Source organism: Pollicipes pollicipes, unplaced genomic scaffold (genome assembly GCF_011947565.3).
Source record: "Pollicipes pollicipes isolate AB1234 unplaced genomic scaffold, Ppol_2.1 Scaffold_3447;HRSCAF=4054_pilon_pilon_pilon, whole genome shotgun sequence".
NCBI classification, from domain to species: Eukaryota; Metazoa; Arthropoda; class Thecostraca; order Pollicipedomorpha; family Pollicipedidae; genus Pollicipes; species Pollicipes pollicipes.
The window spans coordinates 43,463,222-43,482,010 of NW_023596297.1; the positions used below are offsets into that span (position 1 = coordinate 43,463,222).

Consider the following 18,789-nt stretch of genomic DNA (forward strand, 5'->3'; position numbering starts at 1 on the left):
CATTTCTCAGTCGCAAAACACTTGAATTGTGGTGCAGTATTGGGGATCGTGGTTAGAGGATCAGATTGTGAAGTAATTTCAAATGCCTCTGGGCTAATCAGATGTATGTTGTTTGTTGCCAAGTCACATTATGTCTCAGTTTACATATTATGACTCATTTGAACATTCTGCAGCAAAACTGACAATGTAATGATTCAGTTTCTGCACAACTTGCCAGTTATGAATGTTATGACGTAGGCTACCGTCTGTTGAATGCTTGTGGAATGCTGCATGCAAAGTGCTTTGCCAAGGTGTGCTCAGGTATATTTATGTTGGAGCTAAGGGTCTTGTTATTTTTCAATACATGAATATCGAGAGTGTTGTCTGATTGGCATTTGAATATTCCACATAAGCATTGATAGTCTTTGTCCACAGTGGCATTACCACCCATGAAATGGACCAACCAGTAATAATGTCAGTTTAGCACAGCTGTGTGATTGCATTAGATGTGTTTATTGAGACATGAAAGGCACTATAATGTAACAGAAATGTTTGGTATGAGGCAATGTTGTGCACATACATGATATGCCATTTCACCAAAGGAGTTATCTGCCTGCACTGTTTAGAAAAGTTCATGTTGTGTCAAAAATTGTCTGAGTTTTCTGGCATAATTTGACTTATGTGAAATCATAAGTTATGTTTTTTCAGATCAGAGGAATCAATGTGTGTGGCATATTGGTGGGCTGTGCTGAGGGCAACCCTACCTTGCCTCCACCTAATGCGTGCTTTTATTGTGTCTGGACACCTCATTTTGATTTAAGGCTACTTAAAGTTGTAGCTTTGTGTCTTTCCTTCAAAAGTCCAGCCAGTGTCATCAAATAATGCCCAAAGCAGGTCATCATGATGTGATAGTCACTTTTACCTTAGTTTGTTTTGTAATATTCTAGCAACAATATGGGAAGGGCAAGCCAACATTTGCTCATGCATTTCAACATTGTTGGAGGAGGTCACCATCACAAAATGCAATCACTCCATGCAACTGTATGTAGCATAAACCTGACATTGAACAATAACCTGTGCCTGGTAAATATATCCAATGTAAGCAGCAAATGCTGTAGTTAATGTATTTAATGGATGCATTGGTTTGTGTTGTACCTGAAATGTACAGTTAGTCAGCAAGATAGATCATCTTTATGATTTATGACAAGTCTCATGCTGAAATAATTAATCATGTATGATACAGGGCTATCAGAATAATTCTAACATCATAGAATGTCTGCTTATGCAAGGGAAGTTTTCAGATTTGTGAAATTTATAGAAACTGATGTTTTGTGTCAAATATTACAATATTCTGAATGCTAGTTGTAACCCTGTCCTCAGCACTATCTGTTACACAACATCATTGCATAATTTATATCAACACAATTTCCTCATAACAATATGAGGAAATGGTGAGAACAGGGTGGTACATAAATATTATATCAATGCAACATGTTGCATTTATATGAAAATGTGCATAACTGGGGCATGGTTTGGGTCAATCCAAAGTCCATTGATAGTTTGTTTTGCCTTGGGCCAAGGCTGCATATGTTTCAGATACTGATGCACCTTCTAAATCTGTCTAAGCTGCCCATTTCACTTCAGCTGCTTAGGTGTACCTTTCCTACTCTGAGGTTAATGGATGGAAGGTAAAGTTATATGGCCAGCCTTGGACCGCTACCGTCGCGATAGGTTCCATGCGTCAGGCACAGTAATGCTATGCGCCCCAGCCATAGCTGTTGCATGTAGCCCGACGGCTGCGTAACACCTGTCAGGTATATTTGATAGATATAAAAAGATTTCATGTGTATTTCTTGTAATAGCTTGCAGCATATTTCACGGCACAGCAGATGCATTTTCAGGCTATACATAATATGCATATATATGCACACGATATATATATATATATATATATATATATATATATATATATATATATATATATTATCAGAATTCAGGGATTCGATCCCACGCCCGGACGTCGTGGGGCGTGCATGGGTCTGCGCTTTGCCTGATAGCTCGAAAACGAGTGCCACGGCGCACGCTTTTCATCTTGGAAATCGAAAGAAAATTGTTCAAACTTTATTCCTATGCACTTTTTATGCATATATATGTTCAAGATTTGGAAAGCCGTGGGCCTAAAGGTCATTTTAACATGGGAACCCTGCGGCTAGTTGTGAAATGTGCGCCGTTGCTGCCATATTTTATACTAGATTGGACCCCCAGGTTTGGCCATTTGAGGTACAATTGTGAAACATGTGGTCGCCTTCCGACGGCCCATGAGGACAGTTGTGAGTTTTTGCCCCGATGGTCGCGTGCGCTTGAATGTTGCGTACTTTGGTTACTCTCGAAATAAGCTAGCGAGGCTGCACCAAAACTATGAACCCTCTATTCTGCTGGCGTATAATCATGCGATCGAGTAAAATTTGCTCAGTTGATGGCTTGGGTTGGGTCCAGCAGCAAAATCTATGGTAGGTGCTACTCTTCTAAAAATATGTGTATAAGGCACACAAACAGCTTTACTTCCACATTTTAAATGCAGGCATTCATCGTACTCATGGTGAATGCTGTCAAGCCTATTGCAGTCTGTGGATGGACACAGCAAAATGTCTGCTATTTTTAGCACTCACTGATCAGTTAAATTCTTATCATCTCATGCCACTAGTTAACAAATGAAGTTGTCATTTTGATTTCCTACAGTATTATTTGGAACATCGCACCACCTGAAATTTGTGTGAGTCACAGTGTACAGATGTTAGATAGAAGTTCATGCATTCATGCAAATGCATTATTTATGATCTGAATTCATCTTTCTGGTGATACCTTTTTGCTGTAGAACATGTTTTGCTCTGTTTCAAGGGTTTACAACAAGTTATACCTGCACATGACAGTTGATTCTTGTAAGCTGAAGTTTACAAATTGTGTAGTGCTTGCAAGGTGTCAAATGCCAGGCCCCAGCTGCAGCCAACAGAGCGTTTGCTGATTGCCTAATTTCTGTAATTGTTTCCTCAAACCAGGAATATTTTGAGAGGAAGATTATATGCTGCTACCAGCATTCCAGGCTCAGCTGAAGTGCTGGACATATCCCATATCCCAGCCGAGAGGACCCGCAACTTCAGTGTTATTGCACACATTGACCATGGCAAGAGCACCCTGGCAGACAGGCTACTAGAGATCACTGGTGAGAGACTTCAGCAGGCATAATGTGTTGGGTGTGTTCCATGTTGGTGTGCAGTTTTGAGATGAAGTGGCCATTATGAAGATCATTCAGTGCAGTGCCCAGCCCAGTCCTGTCCTTCTGAAGACTTAACCCCCTGGTTTCTGAGCTAGATGTCTGTGAACTGATGCATACTATTGTGTGTGCACTATCCCAAAGTCACCACAGCATACATAATGCCCCAGCAACATTACACAAGTACTGCAATTCCATTGGCCATGTAGTGTTCAAAGTCATGATAAATATGAATATGGGGTTATTTTTATTTGGTGAACAACATCAGCATGATATCTAGCATCAACATAATCATTTGGCTGTCAACCAATGTTATATGCTCAGGTCGGTGTAGAGGACCTGGATAGCCACACAATGTCAGATGCCTCTACAGTGGGGTTAAGCCCATGTGCGAGATGTGCATGGTCATTGTGATATGCAATGGAAGGGTCTCTAGTGGGCCCACCCAAGATTAGAGGTCACCTGGCAGTGCCCCTTGGTGTATATAAGCTGACACATACTGGTGGCAGCAGAGACCAGGTGCGACCATGCTGCGAACCTGCGTTGCTTACACAACCGCGATGAGTGCAACCATCTTGTGGCCATAATGTAGGTAACGTTTTCATGTTATATTTTTAATGGATGGGGAGAAGAAGAATGCAAACAAGCAGGTGAAGCAATACACCCCTCTAGTCATTCAAATGTTTCAGGGCATTATCAAACAATGGAAATGTGGGGAGCACATTTGTTATATGAATAGCTGCAGATGAGCCTATTTCATCATGTGTGATGCCTGCCTCACTGTCTTTAGATGCAGAACATTTGACTCATTCATGCCCGTTGGAACATACAATTTGAGAAGACTGCTCTAGACAGCTCAATTTATCTGTTTAGCAAATATGCTGCTCAATGTGCTATTGCTTAATTACATCATCATACCATGTACAATAATGATTGAGAGCCAATTGGCAATCATTATGTCAGGAAATTGTGCTCACGAACGCTAGAAATGAACGAGATTTGAATGGCGTTAAGAATGCCCGAGTGACCTTGAAACATCTCCCTGTAACAGCCGGCTCGTCTTCGTGGGCGTGTAGCTCAGAAACTGGAGGGCTTTAGGCATTAAGAAGGACAGGGCGGTTAATTGTATCAAATGATTTTCAACATGACTAGTTCATTCCAAACCCTCATTCAGATATGAAAGACTATGTTTAAGAGGAATGGCACACTTGAAAGCATTGGAGCAAGCATGAGATAGGATGAAATAAGCTCATTTATAACTATTGGTGTACTTAGTGGGAAAGATTGCTCTAGACAACACCACTTCTCATTCTAGTAAATATGCCCCCTAATACGTCATTGTTTTATTATATCATCATACCTTCCACGACATTGATTAAGATGGCCGTTTTGTCTCGAAATCGTGCATATGAACACCAGATGTGAACAGTTTCAACAATAACATCTTTATTGTCCCCTTTCGCCTCATGGGTAATGGAATCGCAGGACATTAATGACGTTGCTGTGGTGTCACGTATGCCGTGGTGACTGTAGTATCATGTATGTGGTGTCATGTGTGCTGTAATGTCATGTATGAACAGTACGACAATGACATCTTGACTGGCCTTTATCGCCTCATGGGTAATGGAATCGCAGGACATGAATGACGTTGCTGTAGTGGCATGTATGCCTTAGTGATCTTGAAATGGTCTCCCTAAAAAAGTCCGCGAATCTTCACCGGCGTGTTGATCAGAAACTAGAAAAAAGTTTGGGTACTTAGAAAGGCGGAGCTGTCAACTGCACCGAATAATCTTCAAGATGGCTATTGCAGTTCAAAACCCCATACAAATGTGGAACACACCTTTTAAATGGAGCATTCCATCTATTCGAGCTTTTCACTTATTGTGAGATCAGACGCATGCAGTTTGATTGATAATACCAGCTTTTTTAGACTCCTGAATAGCTCAGAATTTGGATCGAGAGTAGCCACTTCTGCGGGACAAATTTCGTTGTGCTTCCTGCTCCCCACTATGAAAGAAATGCATTTCAGCTGCCTTTCTTTCTCCACTGTGTTTGTTCTGTAATGTTTGCAGTACTAATTTTACAAAATGTTGGTGTCATGAATGTTACTGTAAGGCAGAGCTTACATTTGACTTATACCGCGTGTAGATATTCCTTTATCTTTTGTTAGTATCGTCCCTTTTGTATTCCATCTCTCTCCCCCCGTCCCAGTTCCCTCCTACTTTGCATAACAGCTGGTTCTCCACATGTAAGGCAGAGGGCAAGCGACGAGTCAGCCGGCTACAAGGCGTCTGAGTGCACAGGCTGCGCCGGAAGGGCGCGAAGAAGCTTATCCAGAGCGCGAGGCAGCTAGGGAGAGGGTGACCCGTTGGGGCCGCATCCCACGCCGCTCTCGTGTGCGCCGCACTGGGGTCGACAGACCACCAGCGGACGACCAAGAAAGACCTGTGCAGAGCCGAGCCAGCTGATGCAACCGCCAGCCTTGTGAGCAAGTTCGGAGTCCGAGCCTGAGCTCGATCCCGGGCCCCAGCCAATCAGTACGCGGCACAACGCTACGACAGCAACACCTCAGGGCCAGGCATCACCCCGGGCATACTGACACTCGTTTTTCTCCGAGACCTTGGGTGTATAACTGGCCAAGGAAGAGCGTATGCGGAACGGACCTGAGCAGAAACACGAATGGAAGCGAGCTTGACTGATGGCCGGAATCCTAAAGGAGAGGCTTGTAGAACAAAACCCGCGGGAGTGTCACATTTGAGACGACTCGCGGGACCAGCGCGGACTCAGCAAGAGAGCAGCACTCTGACTAGGGCGCTCTCACGGGACGGAGGCACCCTGCGCTCGACCATTGCAGCCGCCGACGTGTGTGTGGAGGAGCTGCGACGAATAGCTGAGGCACTGCAGTCTGTTCTCCGTTTCCATTCCTCTTCGCCCATGCCTCTTTACCTCTTCCCCCCCCCCCCCCCCCCCTCCCTGTTGCTACATTTGTCAGACGCCAAGTACGTGCGAAAACTCCGCTGTGTAATACTAAAAGGAGAATCATCAGATAGAATGCGCTTGCCACGTGCCAGGTGGGGCTAATCCCGCGCGTTGGGGTCGAGCTTCGAAGTCACGCGGCAGGTAGGTCATATTACATGAAAGATTGTTTCATTGGGACTGTCGCCGAGGGGAGTCGTACCGCGTGCATGTACAATTGGCGCCGTCTGCGTAGATGTGTGAATGTGAATTCAAAATTAATGCATTAGGCTCAGAAGCAGGTCGGGAGAAAGACAAGAATGAGCGTGTTGCAAACGAACCGCCAAGTCATGTACCCAGATCCTGATCACACGTGTCAGTTTCGTAACCTGTTCGAGTCTTCACGTAAAATTGGGGTCGGAAAGACAGATTCTACGAAATGTAAGCAACGCTTTTTGCAGCGCGCTCAGTTCTTGAGGTAAATCTGTTGAGAAATGTTTATTTGTCTTCATGAATAGTTGAACGACTGGCTTAAGTCTTCAAGCAAGTTAGGATCAGGAACGACAATCTTAGTTTCGTCGACACGTAGCTGCTAAGTTGCGATGCGCACAGGTCTCGATGTAAACTTGGACAAAATGACGCGCAATGCACGTTATTCTTATACCATCGATCACTCATTTCGTCAATAGCACGAGTATCGGAGCACTGGAGCCGTGAATGACGGATTCTTTATTGGACATGTGTACCTGCAATGCGCACCGTTTTGATTAAATTTTACGGAAAGTGACGTGCATCGCAACGCATTCTTTATCGCTGGTCAGTTAATTTAGAAAATCACACGAGTCTTAACGAAAAACTGGAATCAGAATGACTGACATTGTGATCCGACACGCAGCTGTTTGTTTATGACGCGCATAGCTCTTAATGTATTTTTGGAATATCTACCGTGCATTGAGGTTCTTTCCATTTCAACGAGTTTACACCGCATCGAGGTCAGAAAGTCTGCTCGAAAGCCCGGTGAGTCATATGAAAGGGACAATGCAAGAACAAAAGTTCGTTAGACTGGCTTTCAAACCCGGCAAGCGGTCAATGAATCATTCGGAAGACGATCTTCGCAAATGTCTGCAGGAATTGTCACCAATTAAATTGAGTTTCTGTCCGCCGGCCCCTAATCCAGCTGATTTAGTACGCATTTTAAGTATGCAGGTAGGATTGTTTCGGACCGCAATTTACGGAAAAGGGGTTTTTGCCATTTTTGCGCTGTAGACAAGTTTATTATCTGCCTGTATTTCTGTTCCAATATTTTGATAACTTAACACCCGCCCGGGTGGCCGGTTGAATACCCTTCGTTCGGGTGGAGGATCAGTTTGATCTCCCTGAGATCTCTGAAACTAAGGGAGCGGGATACACCAAGTTTACAGGGTGTGTTAAGTCTGTTAACCACATTATTTGCCTGTGCATGAACTCACTTATGTCAAAGTTTGGGGTATCTAAGTCATTACTTTTGGGGCAAATAAGGCCAAACAAGGTCAAACTCCAGAGTGGTGTCTGATTGCCGTCAAACCTTCTCATGCAACCGCCGTTAGCCTAAATACCCGTTGTGAGCGAAACGTTAATAGTGTTTACTTAAGGTCAGTGACCACGTATGATCTTTCGAAGGTCATGGTGACCAAAATCATGCAGGACCGCTTTATTTTTTGCGTTTAAATAAGCGTCAAAGATTAGGCTTCGCATTATGTTCCCTACAAGCAAAATATTGATCTAGATCATTTTAGATCAGTGACCTGTTCTGACTGAAGAAGTCCATGGAAGATGTATATTGCAGTTACTGTTGAAAATAAATTCAAAATGAACAGCAGAAGCTACCGCATTTAGCAAGCTCTAGAGAAATAAAACAGGAGATGTGTGGCTTCGTCTAACACTCCGTTGTGGTATCAGAACGACGCCCCAGAATTGTTTTCGCTAAATCCATAGCCTGACTGTGACATGCCTTAGGTCTGCTACCTTACGAGGCATATCTAAATTTTTGATGCCAAACGATTTATTATTTAATTGTCTACAGCAGAACAACATTTGGCGCGGCCATGCCCTGCCGTTCGGAAATCATCCCGGCAAATCCTTCGGGGAGGGGGGGGGGGGGGGGGGGGTAAATTGAGCCCTCACTCGACGGGCACATGATGGGATGTCAACACAGTAAATACGCCGACACGCATTTTTATCGGTTCTTTGCTGTGTGGTCAGTTGAGCATGAGCTCCCGAGCCAATGGTTTGGCACTGCTTAGGTTTTGGAGATGGTCTGAACCGAGGACCTGTACCCAGTAGCTCCCATTCATGAATTACATGGCCGCTTTAAGCTTCATGGTTTGTAAGGACGACAACACGACCTGAACAAGGGGCTGAACTCAAGGTTGTTTTAGTTCAGGTAATGAATGGCGATTAAGTTACCCGTGACTTTTAGAAACTGTTTTAGATTCAGTGCTAAGGATTGTCGAACGGCGTAATGTAGTCGGAAAATTATCCGGGAACTTTCATTCGAATGGTGTTTTCTAGGCAGCAAAAGAGGGCGGACGAAATAAACAGAGTTTTCCTGAATCTTTTGCTTGTAAGGGCGATGAGGGGCCAGACCCTCGCTGCATTTTGGCACGTCATGCACACAGCCGTTTGCTTCGTGCACCCGTGGTAATTAAACCATGGGTGAATTGCTGTTAAGCAATGATCACACGAGAGTTGCGAAAAGAGGTGACGATTTTGCATAACTCAGTTAGATTCCCCTCCCTAAAGCAAATAATGACAGCCAGTGGTTAAGGTGCATTAGGAATGATGCCAAGTGGTTAAAGTGCATTGGGATAATGTCAGATTCCATTTAAATGTATTATAAAAGAGCAAATATTCAGGCCGCGATGGAGCCAATGAACTTGTGTTGGGACTTGGGAGCATCTTTACTAACATTTGGACGTTACTGCCGATTTTGAGGTCTGAGTGTTTCACCACTCAGCCCTCTCACTCACGAATCAAGATGAACATTTCCACAATCACAGAACCAGGACGCGTTACGGTTTCGGTGGCGTAGGCGGCAACGCACCGGGTCCCAAATTTAAGGTCCGTGCGCTCAATACCAGGCCGGGCCAGAAATCGTTCTGTCTGTTCCCTATAGATTGTATTGCATCGGTTTGGTAACGGCCTTTTCACGCTATTTGTTCAATGCGAAATTTAATTCCAAGAGAGGTTTCGCTCGGACATTGCGGGCACAACACCAATGACAACGTGGCATGACGTGACACGGTGTGGTGGGACACACACATTAGCCGTGTGTGCAATGTATACACGACATGACGTGACACGAGGTGGTGGGACACTCGTCATAAGGCGTGTGTGCCATGAAAATGCCATTAGAAGTTATGTACTGGGGTTTACTAAACCTGGCACATTTATCCTGCTGCAAACCCGCGTAATAACTTTGATTTCAACGCAATGTTAGAATGACGCAATTTGAGATATGCTGGTCAAACGGTGAGCGCATTGATCGAACAATGCCACAGATTATTGGACTCCAATTTCAGTGTGTATGGGCCATTCCGGTCTTTGAAGGGACGATTTTAAGGCAAATTAACATTTTTCATCTTGTCAGGTTGTCAGAAATAAGCTAAAGAGACAATCTAGATACACTTATTACCCAGCGAACGCATGAAGCCATGGACGGCTATGTTTAGAATGTTTTCATTCATGCCCATGCCTACGGGCGCCGGTGACTGCGGAAAGAGGAGACGGGACTTTGAATCTTCAGAGCAGAAGTGATCACGCAGGAGGGCTGATATCATTCAAGAGGGAGGGGCCACCGGTCAGAGGAGCTCTCACTATACAGGGGTGGTGCCCATGATACTTTATGGAAGGTGTGACTCGTAGTCTTCGCCGGTTTCTAGCAAAGTCGGTTGCGAAAGATGTACTCGTCAAAAATACGTCAATTTCCGGCCATAAAATCATTGAATGGTTGACATTGGGAAAGGCAGGCTCTCCTCAGGGTAGGAAGCATCCTGGACGATGCTGAGGATGAAGAGCCACTCAGGACTACAGGGCAAGAGTGTGTTAGCTGTGCGCCGTTGTCGTGCTCGTTGCCAACTGAAGCTGGCGCAAACAGTCCGGACGGCCTGACTCTCATAAAACAGGGAGAGTGCTCACAAGACGTTGTAGAGGATGCGACTCGGCGCAGTCGCCACATGTTTCTCGTAAATACATTTACGAAAGATGTGCTGGGCGAAGACGGCTGAGACCCCAGCCAGGATATCACTGCGTGGAGGGCAGGCCCTCCTTGAGGGCAAGGATGCTACCTGGGAGACACTTATGATGAAAACCATCCTGTATTGACGGGAAGGATATTTTGCTATACGGTTTTACCCCCTCTCCCGGATGAACTCGATCCCCGTGTGAAAGAGCCCGACGTGTTAAGATGACGAGGAATTAACATTGCAAACTTGCGTTCCGGTCTCCCAAAATCGCAATTTGTCATTATATCAGGTATTAGTACTCCACCCCGACGCCGTGTGCCACTGGACGGGACTAGAGGGGTAAATGTGTGAGGCCGAAGTTGAATAGGATACGATGAATGAACGCAACGTATGATGGTAGTGGGATGAATGCGTAGAATTGAATGAAGGTTGGTAACTTATAGGGACCAGTGGGAGCAACGGCAGGTCAGGACAGGGAAGGGACAAAGGAATGATGATCGCATTCTAAACAACCAATGTTAACGCCGAAGATAAACTGAGGAGGGAGTAGGCGAGATGTCCGGCGGAGCGTATCGTTACCCAAGTCATGTCAGACGAAGCTATACATCTCTGAGCTCCTTTTTTTCGGCAACACAACAATTCAACGGATAAATTACATTGACCTAAGGTCAGATGCAAAGGTCAGACCAAGGTTCAATCTAACCTGTTTTGTTACTCTAACGCTTGCTGTATGGGGTAGCTCCTGGGGCTCATTTCGAATTTATTGATAATAGGAATCACATTATACACCTTCCATAGACTTCTTAAAGGTCAGAATAGGTCACTGACCTGGAATGATCTAGCCCAACATTTTGTTTTTAGGAACATACTGCATAGCGTAACATTCGCGGCTTATCCAGATGCAAAACCCGAAGCGGTCCTGTGTGATTTTGGTCAGCATGACCTTCAAAAAATCACACAAGTTCACTGACCTTAGAGGAGCATGTTACCCTTCGCTCAGAACAGTTACCTAGGTTCTAGGGGTTCGTTGGAGACCGACCTGGAATTTGATCTTGTTCGACCTTATTTGACCGGAAGGTCATAACCTAGGAATCTCAAACTTTGGCCTGACTGAGTTCACGTACAGATCAACACACCCTGTGAGTTTGGCGCCTCCAGTTCACTTAGTTCCTGAGATCTCGGGGGGGGGGGGGGAGTCAAATTGACCCCCACCCGAGCGTAGCGTATCCAACCGGCCACTCGGGCACGTGTTAAGTTTTAGGTCCAGTTATACCGCGAGGCATCACTTAGTGACGTCAGTTGTGCTCTTGTTGCCAGGTGCTATCTCGGCGGACTCGCGGAACATGCAGGTGCTGGACCGGCTGCAGGTGGAGCGCGAGCGCGGTATCACCGTCAAGGCGCAAACAGCGTCCCTGTTCTACACACACGTGAGGCGCGCTGCTGGACACAGGTGCTCAGTTGGCGATAGGACCGCTGTGCGCCTATGCTGGCTGATTATTACTCCCAGCACAGGTGCACAGCTTTTCTATCATTTATTTCACTCAACAGTGAGGCGGGTGAATAGATCAGGATGCGCTGTTCAATTAATTCTACGTTTTCTTTTATCATGTTGAAGAGTTATGCCAATGAGCAATGTTTCCAGCCGGTTTGTAGCACAGCAAATGTGTATGCATTTTGTGGGACATGCTTAGTGCTACTCAAAAACATTAGCCGCATTATTAGATGCTCCTTCCCCCTGCTTGTTTGATGCGTGACTGTTGATGTGATGTTTGATATAGGCCTTAAAAGTGACGCCCGCTTTTTGACATGGCCAATTGCCATTGCTTTGCCATCGCACGGGCATTTGTTAGTTTGCGTAAATGTTGCTTCGCGTCATTGGAACATAATAAAGGAAGCTTCGTGGTATTGGGTGTGCTTCATGTACCGCCCGGTGCTTTCAACTTATGTCTGCGCAGAGTATTCGAAATACGTCGGACGTTTTGTTTGTGGTGGCATGTTTCATTTGTATGTCATTTAATGCTCCATCGTCGTTTCCACGAGGAAGACTGAGTAGTACGAATCTTTTCACTCTTAACTTGGCACTTAACTTTGAATTGGTCTGGTAAAGTGATGTGTTCTGTGAACAATGGTTAACTTGGAACATTTTTGGTTGGGGGGGGGGGGGGGGGAGGCTCCCTTCATGGTCCGCGTAGGCCAATCGCTGTGTTCCATCATGCGCCAATATTTTTACTCAAAGCGCTTACTTTAGCCTTTTTGTTGAATTACAGAACGGCGAGGAATATTTGCTCAACCTGATTGATACTCCAGGACACGTAGACTTCAGTTACGAGGTGTCCCGATCATTGCAGGTAAGCCTGTGGCAGCATTGTTACTGTCAGACCACTTGGCCGAGGAGCCAGCGGACTCGGTCACGCTGCTGCCCACGTGAAAATCGACACCCGAGGGCGGGGCTGACCCACACGCGCTTTCGACGACATACGAACCGTATGTTTAGCATAAGTGAGGTGCAGTTCATCCACTTCCGTTCAGAGTAGGTTGAGCCCGACTACCCCTGACCGCGCGCGGTGGGGCTAGCGTGCGTGCCCCCGCCACTGACATGACTTGACCTGATCTGCGGCACAGGCGTGTCAGGGCGTGGTGCTGCTGGTGGATGCCAACAAGGGCGTGCAGGCGCAGACTGTGGCCAACTTCTACCTGGCTTTCACCAGCGAGCTGGCCATCGTGCCAGCCGTCAACAAGATCGACCTACGCCACGCCGACCCGGACCGAGCCGTGGCGCAGATGCAGCGTCTGTTCGACTGCGACCCGGACAAGATCTGCCGGGTGAGCGGCGCCGCCGGGCATGGCGGCGACGGTCAGCGCAGCCGTGCGGTCGTGACAGGCGTAGGACAGGATCTGCTGGGTGAGCGCGGCGACGGTCGGCGCGGCCGTGCGGTCGTGACAGGCGTAGGGCACAATCTGCCGGGAGAGCGGCGACGGTCGGCGCAGCCGTGCGGTCGCGACAGGCGTAGGACAGGATCTGCTGGGTGAGCGCGGCGACGGTCGGCGCAGTCGTGCGGTCGCGACAGGCGTAGGGCGGAATCTGCTGGGAGAGCGCGGCGACGGTCGGCGCAGCCGTGCGGTCGCGACAGGCCTAGGACAGGATCTGCTGGGTGAGCGCGGCGGCGGTCGGCGCAGCCGTGCGGTCGTGACAGGCGTAGGACAGGATCTGCTTGGTGAGCGGCGCCGCCGGGTGCGGCGGCGACGGTCGGCGCAGCCGTGCGGTCGTGACAGGCGTAGGACGGAATCTGCTGGGAGAGCGGCGCCGCCGGGGGCGGCGGCGACGGTCGGCGCAGCCGTGCGGTCGTGACAGGCGTAGGACAGAATCTGCTGGGAGAGCGCGGCGACGGTCGGCGCAGCCGTGCGGTCGCGACAGGCGTAGGGCGGAATCTGCTGGGAGAGCGCGGCGATGGTCGGCGCAGCCGTACGGTCGCGACAGGCGTAGGGCGGAATCTGCTGGGAGAGCGCGGCGACGGTCGGCGCAGCCGTGCGGTCGCGACAGGCGTAGGACAGGATCTGCTTGGTGAGCGCGGCGACGGTCGGCGCAGCCGTGCGGTCGTGACAGGCGTAGGACAGGATCTGCTTGGCGAGCGCGGCGACGGTCGGCGCAGCCGTGCGGTCGCGACTGGCGTAGGACAGAATCTGCTTGGTGAGCGCGGCGACGGTCTGCGCAGCCGTGCGGTCGTGACAGGCGTAGGACAGGATCTGCTTGGCGAGCGCGGCGACGGTCGGCGCAGCCGTGCGGTCGCGACAGGCGTAGGACAGGATCTGCTTGGTGAGCGGCGCCGCCGGGTGCGACGGCGACGGTCGGCACAGCCGTGCGGTCGCGACAGGCGTAGGTCTGGGCTCCGGAGCCCTGGCTAGCGGGTGGGACGAGGATGATCCGGCCGATCGGCGACGAAGCGTGCTGAGCTGGAGCTTAGCTCGTCTGTGTGAAGGCCGAAAGGCGGGGAAGTCCAATGTAGTGTGTGTTCCCTGCGTGGAGTTGCTGTTGTTACTGTATTGATGTTTGCGTTAAACGGCATTAGACGAATCCCACCAGACACATCACACTTGCTTCCACCGACATACTGTATAACTATCTATGGCTGCGAGCTGTGGCCTGGATGCCGTGAATATTGGTGTCTTTGGCCGCATATTGACATAGTTTACATTTGCGCCACCGGTTCCTATGGGCATGTCTTGCCGCATCCCCGAGTTGTCTCACAAGGTCTTTCAGTGAAATTTGAAGCCCTTGAGGGTGACTTAGCGGCGGCCAAGTGCTCCGTTGGCACGAAGCGCCCACACCATCAGGCTGCCTCCGGCTCTAATTACTGCCTCTGTTGTCAGATATCGGCCAAGCTGGGTACGAACGTGGAGTCTGTGCTGACATCGGTGATAACCGAGGTGCCGGCGCCCGTCCACTGCCGCCGCGATGCGCCCACACGCGCTCTCATCTTCGACACGTGGTGAGCGCCGCTGTAGCTCGGCAGTGTCTCGGTGAGCGCCGCTGCAGCTCGGAAGTGTCGCGGTGAGCGCCGCTGCAGCTCGGCAGTGTCTCGGTGAGCGCCGCTGCAGCTCGGCAGTGTCTCGGTGAGCGCCGCTGCAGCTCGGCAGTGTCTCGGTGAGCGCCGCTGCAGCTTGGCAGTGTCTCGGTGAGCGCCGCTGCAGCTCGGCAGTGTCTCTGTGAGCGCCGCTGCAGCTCGGCAGTGTCTCGGTGAGCGCCGCTGCAGCTCGGCAGTGTCGCGGTGGGCGCCGCTGCAGCTCGGCAGTGTCTCGGTGAGCGCCGCTGCAGCTTGGCAGTGTCTCGGTGAGCGCCGCTGCAGTTCGGCAGTGTCTCGGTGAGCGCCGCTGCAGCTTGGCAGTGTCTCGGTGAGCGCCGCTGCAGCTTGGCAGTGTCTCGGTGAGCGCCGCTGCAGCTCGGCAGTGTCTCGGTGAGCGCCGCTGCAGCTCGGCAGTGTCTCGGTGAGCGCCGCTGCAGCTTGGCAGTGTCGCGGCACAGCACTGAAGAGCACTGAGTGCACTTCTTTGAATATCTGGAATGCTCGATTAGTGGTTTGCGAATCTCCCTGCCGTGTCAATGAAGACATTTTCGATGAACTGTTGTCTGCTGATCATTCCGCTCTCGTCCCCCCGTGTCGTCACCAACATGACCAGCACTGCCGCCGTGTTCAGCAGTCGCCCCCGCCCGGCCGTACCTCATTCGGCCGAAGGCGGGCGCCCTCACGCCCTGGACACGCGCTGTCCCACGCTCCCACCCCTCACGCCGGCCCCGCCCCTCACGCCGGCTCTGCCCGGCCGTGTCTTGTTCGGCCGAAGGCGGGCGCCCTCACGCCCTGGACACGCGCTGTCCCACGATCCCGCCCCTCACGCCGGCCCTGCCCGGCCGTGTCTCGTTCGACCGAAGGCGGGCGCCCTCACGCCTTGGACACGCGCTGTCCCACGCTCCCGCCCCTCACGCCGCCCCCTGCCGGCCAGGTTTGACCGGTACAAGGGCTGCGTGCCGCTGGTGGCGGTGGTGGACGGTCAGCTGGCGGCCGGGGACGTGGTGGTCTCGCAGCAGTCAAGCCGCGCGTACGAGGTCCGCGAGGTGGGCCTGCTGCGACCGCACGAGACGCCCGTCCAGCGTCTGTGAGTGGTCGGGCCTGCCCTCCCTGTGCTCGGACGGCAGATGGAGCCCTGCGCTCGACTTTATGGCGGTGGCGTCAGTGTTCGCTGGCTACTGCGAGCACGCTGCCGGGCTTTTAAGAGGGGGCTGCTGTGAAAACGTGGATTCAGGCGTTGCAGCATATACAGCAGGTGGACGGACTGCTAGGTGATCCGTATCGCAAGTGCAGTCATCCTGATGTACTGTTAGATGCTGCGCCACTTGAGATATCCGACGCGTTGTTTGTCAAGCAGTCGCCGGCACCAGCATTGCCTTCGTCTGATAGTCTCAGCTGAGATTGCCGTGATCCAGTGCTGTTCCTGTGCGGCCGGGTCGCCGCCGAGACCGGGCAATGACCTCGCCCTCACGGCGGTCTTGTGCGGCAGGTTTGCCGGTCAGGTGGGCTACATACACGCCAACATCCGGACGGCGAGCGAGGCTCAGGTGGGCGACACGCTGGGCCTGCGAGGCCATCAGATCACGCCCTTCTCCGGCTTCAAGCGCGCCAAGCCAATGGTCAGTCGGGGTCGGCGGTCCCGGTCAGCAGCGGTCGGCCCCTCCCGCCACCCGGCTCGGCCGGCTCGCCGAGTGGGGAAACGCCCGCTCGGGTGCTGTTGATGGACTCGTGGGGTGGGTCGAAGTGCTGATATGGCTTGCGCCGCGTTCGCGGGGCCTCGCTGTTTTTGCTGATAAAGAGTCCGAGTGCAAGAGTAAAGAGTAAGTTCGTCATGTAACGGGCTAAACTCGTCCCGGGCTGGTGGTGGACAGACAGGTGTGACCGCCCTTGTACGGCTTGGTGAGAGCGGAGGCCACCACTGTTTGGCTGGCTCCACGGCGGCCGAGCTGGCCGTGCCGCATGTGGCAGCCCCTCGCCACCACGCCGTAGCGGTCCGCTCAGCTGGCGGAGCTGGGCGCCGGCAGGTGTACGCCGGCCTGTACCCGATGGACCAGTCGCAGGTGCCCAGTCTGCGCAGCGCCATCCAGCGGCTCACGCTGAACGACTCCAGTGTCAGCGTTCAGGTGGAGTCCAGGTCAGGAGCGCTTCACGAGCTCACCAGTCGCTCACTGTAGGCACCCGTGCGCTCTGCTGCCTGACGGAGGTTGCTCTTGAGCCGTTTCAAGTCTGCTCCGGCACCTTTTAAAATGGTGAAGCATACACAGTCCGTTGTGATGACGACTGTTCTGTTATTGTTGACGCCTTCACTAGGCTTGAGAAGCTTTCTACGTCTCGTCCGCCTGGCTGGTGTCATGGTTGGATGAGGTGTCTCTCTAGTTGGCAAACAGACGATTTTGCGAAAGTGTGCTATGCCTTTCCATCTGGGTATTTTTTCAATGCATAATTTCAAGCCACGCGTATTCAGTGATGTCTAATGCCGATGCGGCGTTTGGGGCGCCACCTACAGTGTCAATCTCCGGCAAGGCGCGCCGTTTGGAGCGCCTCGATCGGTGCCTGATGCGTGGACTGACACCAGCCGCTGACTGCAGCGCGGCGCTGGGCCAGGGCTGGCGGCTGGGCTTCTTGGGTCTGCTGCACATGGACGTGTTCACCCAGCGGCTGGAGCAGGAGTATGACTCGGAGGTGGTGGTCACCTCGCCGAGCGTGCCCTACAGAGGTGCGGTACGGCCGAGACAGCGGCCACGTGCAGCCCTTGTTGACGACACTCGTGTCAGTCGGGTGACCGCCAGCAGTGGCGGCCACCCAGTGCTACGGTGTACGAACCATGCAGGTTTTGTCATCGGCGGCATGTCTTTTAAGTGGGGAATATGAGTGGGAGGAAGCTACTGAGATGCTAGAGCAGACTATGCGCCCCTTAGTTGTGACAAGCCGGAACGTAGCCCTCCAGTGTTGTACCAGTCATATTCATTTACGTGTTTCCCTTCAGCCAAGGTGCATGGCGCCAAGAACATCAAACACTATGGCAGTGAGGAGATTTCCATTAACGGTCCGGCTCAGTTTCCGGACGTGTCGACCGTCTCCGAGTTCATGGAGCCCATGGTGACGGGCACCATCATCACACCTGGTGAGGCTCGGGATGGGTGATACGACCCCGCCTCTATCCTTCTGCCCCTTCATCCCCCCCCCCCCCTCCGGATGGCAATAGGAAGGATGCATCAGTTAGTTCTGTCTGTTTTTCTTCTCGCAGCTCCATGAGTTTTGATGATGCTTCCCTCCTGTCATTGTCATCTTCCGTTCGTTCATCTATCCGTCTGTCGTTCGTCGGACGCCCCTAGTCACCGTCTGTAGAGTCTCACTTTGGCCACTGGTGTGCGTGGAAGCGTGGAAGCCATGCCAGACGCACGTACTTGTGGTGGATAGATACTTAATACTTGAAAGTATCTTCCGCACAGCAGTACTATCAAGAAAGCCTAGCTTGTTTAAGGACTGGAGCACTCGCCGTCGTTCTCGACGAATGCCCACAGTTGTCCAGAGGTAGACGTAATGTCAGCGGTTTTATACCGCACACATCTGCGGACACATTTCCCTTTGTGCTGTTGCATAGTCCCTTCGCACTGTGCACTTCGCAGTTCTTCTGGGCAGCAAGTGACTGAGGCCCTCTACATTCACGCTACGGCGCAGCTCACCATGTATGCTCACTCAGGAATAGAGCACAATATCGGCCTAGGTTCCTCAGACTAGGCGCGTTGCGATCTAACATTCTCTCTCTCTCTCTCTCCTCTCCTCTCTCTCTCTCTCA

General features: G+C 50.9%; 1 protein-coding gene across 1 annotated transcript; it reads left to right on the plus strand.

Moving 5' to 3' along the window:
• Nucleotides 1–2,266: 2,266 nt before the first annotated feature.
• Nucleotides 2,267–18,639, plus strand: LOC119092585 (translation factor GUF1, mitochondrial). Its single transcript, XM_037215540.1, has 12 exons — nucleotides 2,267–2,309; nucleotides 3,036–3,199; nucleotides 11,746–11,855; nucleotides 12,696–12,776; nucleotides 13,051–13,251; nucleotides 14,797–14,915; nucleotides 15,925–16,077; nucleotides 16,480–16,609; nucleotides 17,015–17,124; nucleotides 17,579–17,706; nucleotides 17,977–18,114; nucleotides 18,620–18,639. The coding sequence occupies exons 3-12, from the start codon at nucleotides 11,772–11,774 to the stop codon at nucleotides 18,637–18,639; spliced, it is 1,164 nt and encodes a 387-aa protein (XP_037071435.1). The 5' UTR covers nucleotides 2,267–2,309; nucleotides 3,036–3,199; nucleotides 11,746–11,771.
• The last annotated feature ends 150 nt before the right edge of the window (nucleotides 18,640–18,789 follow it).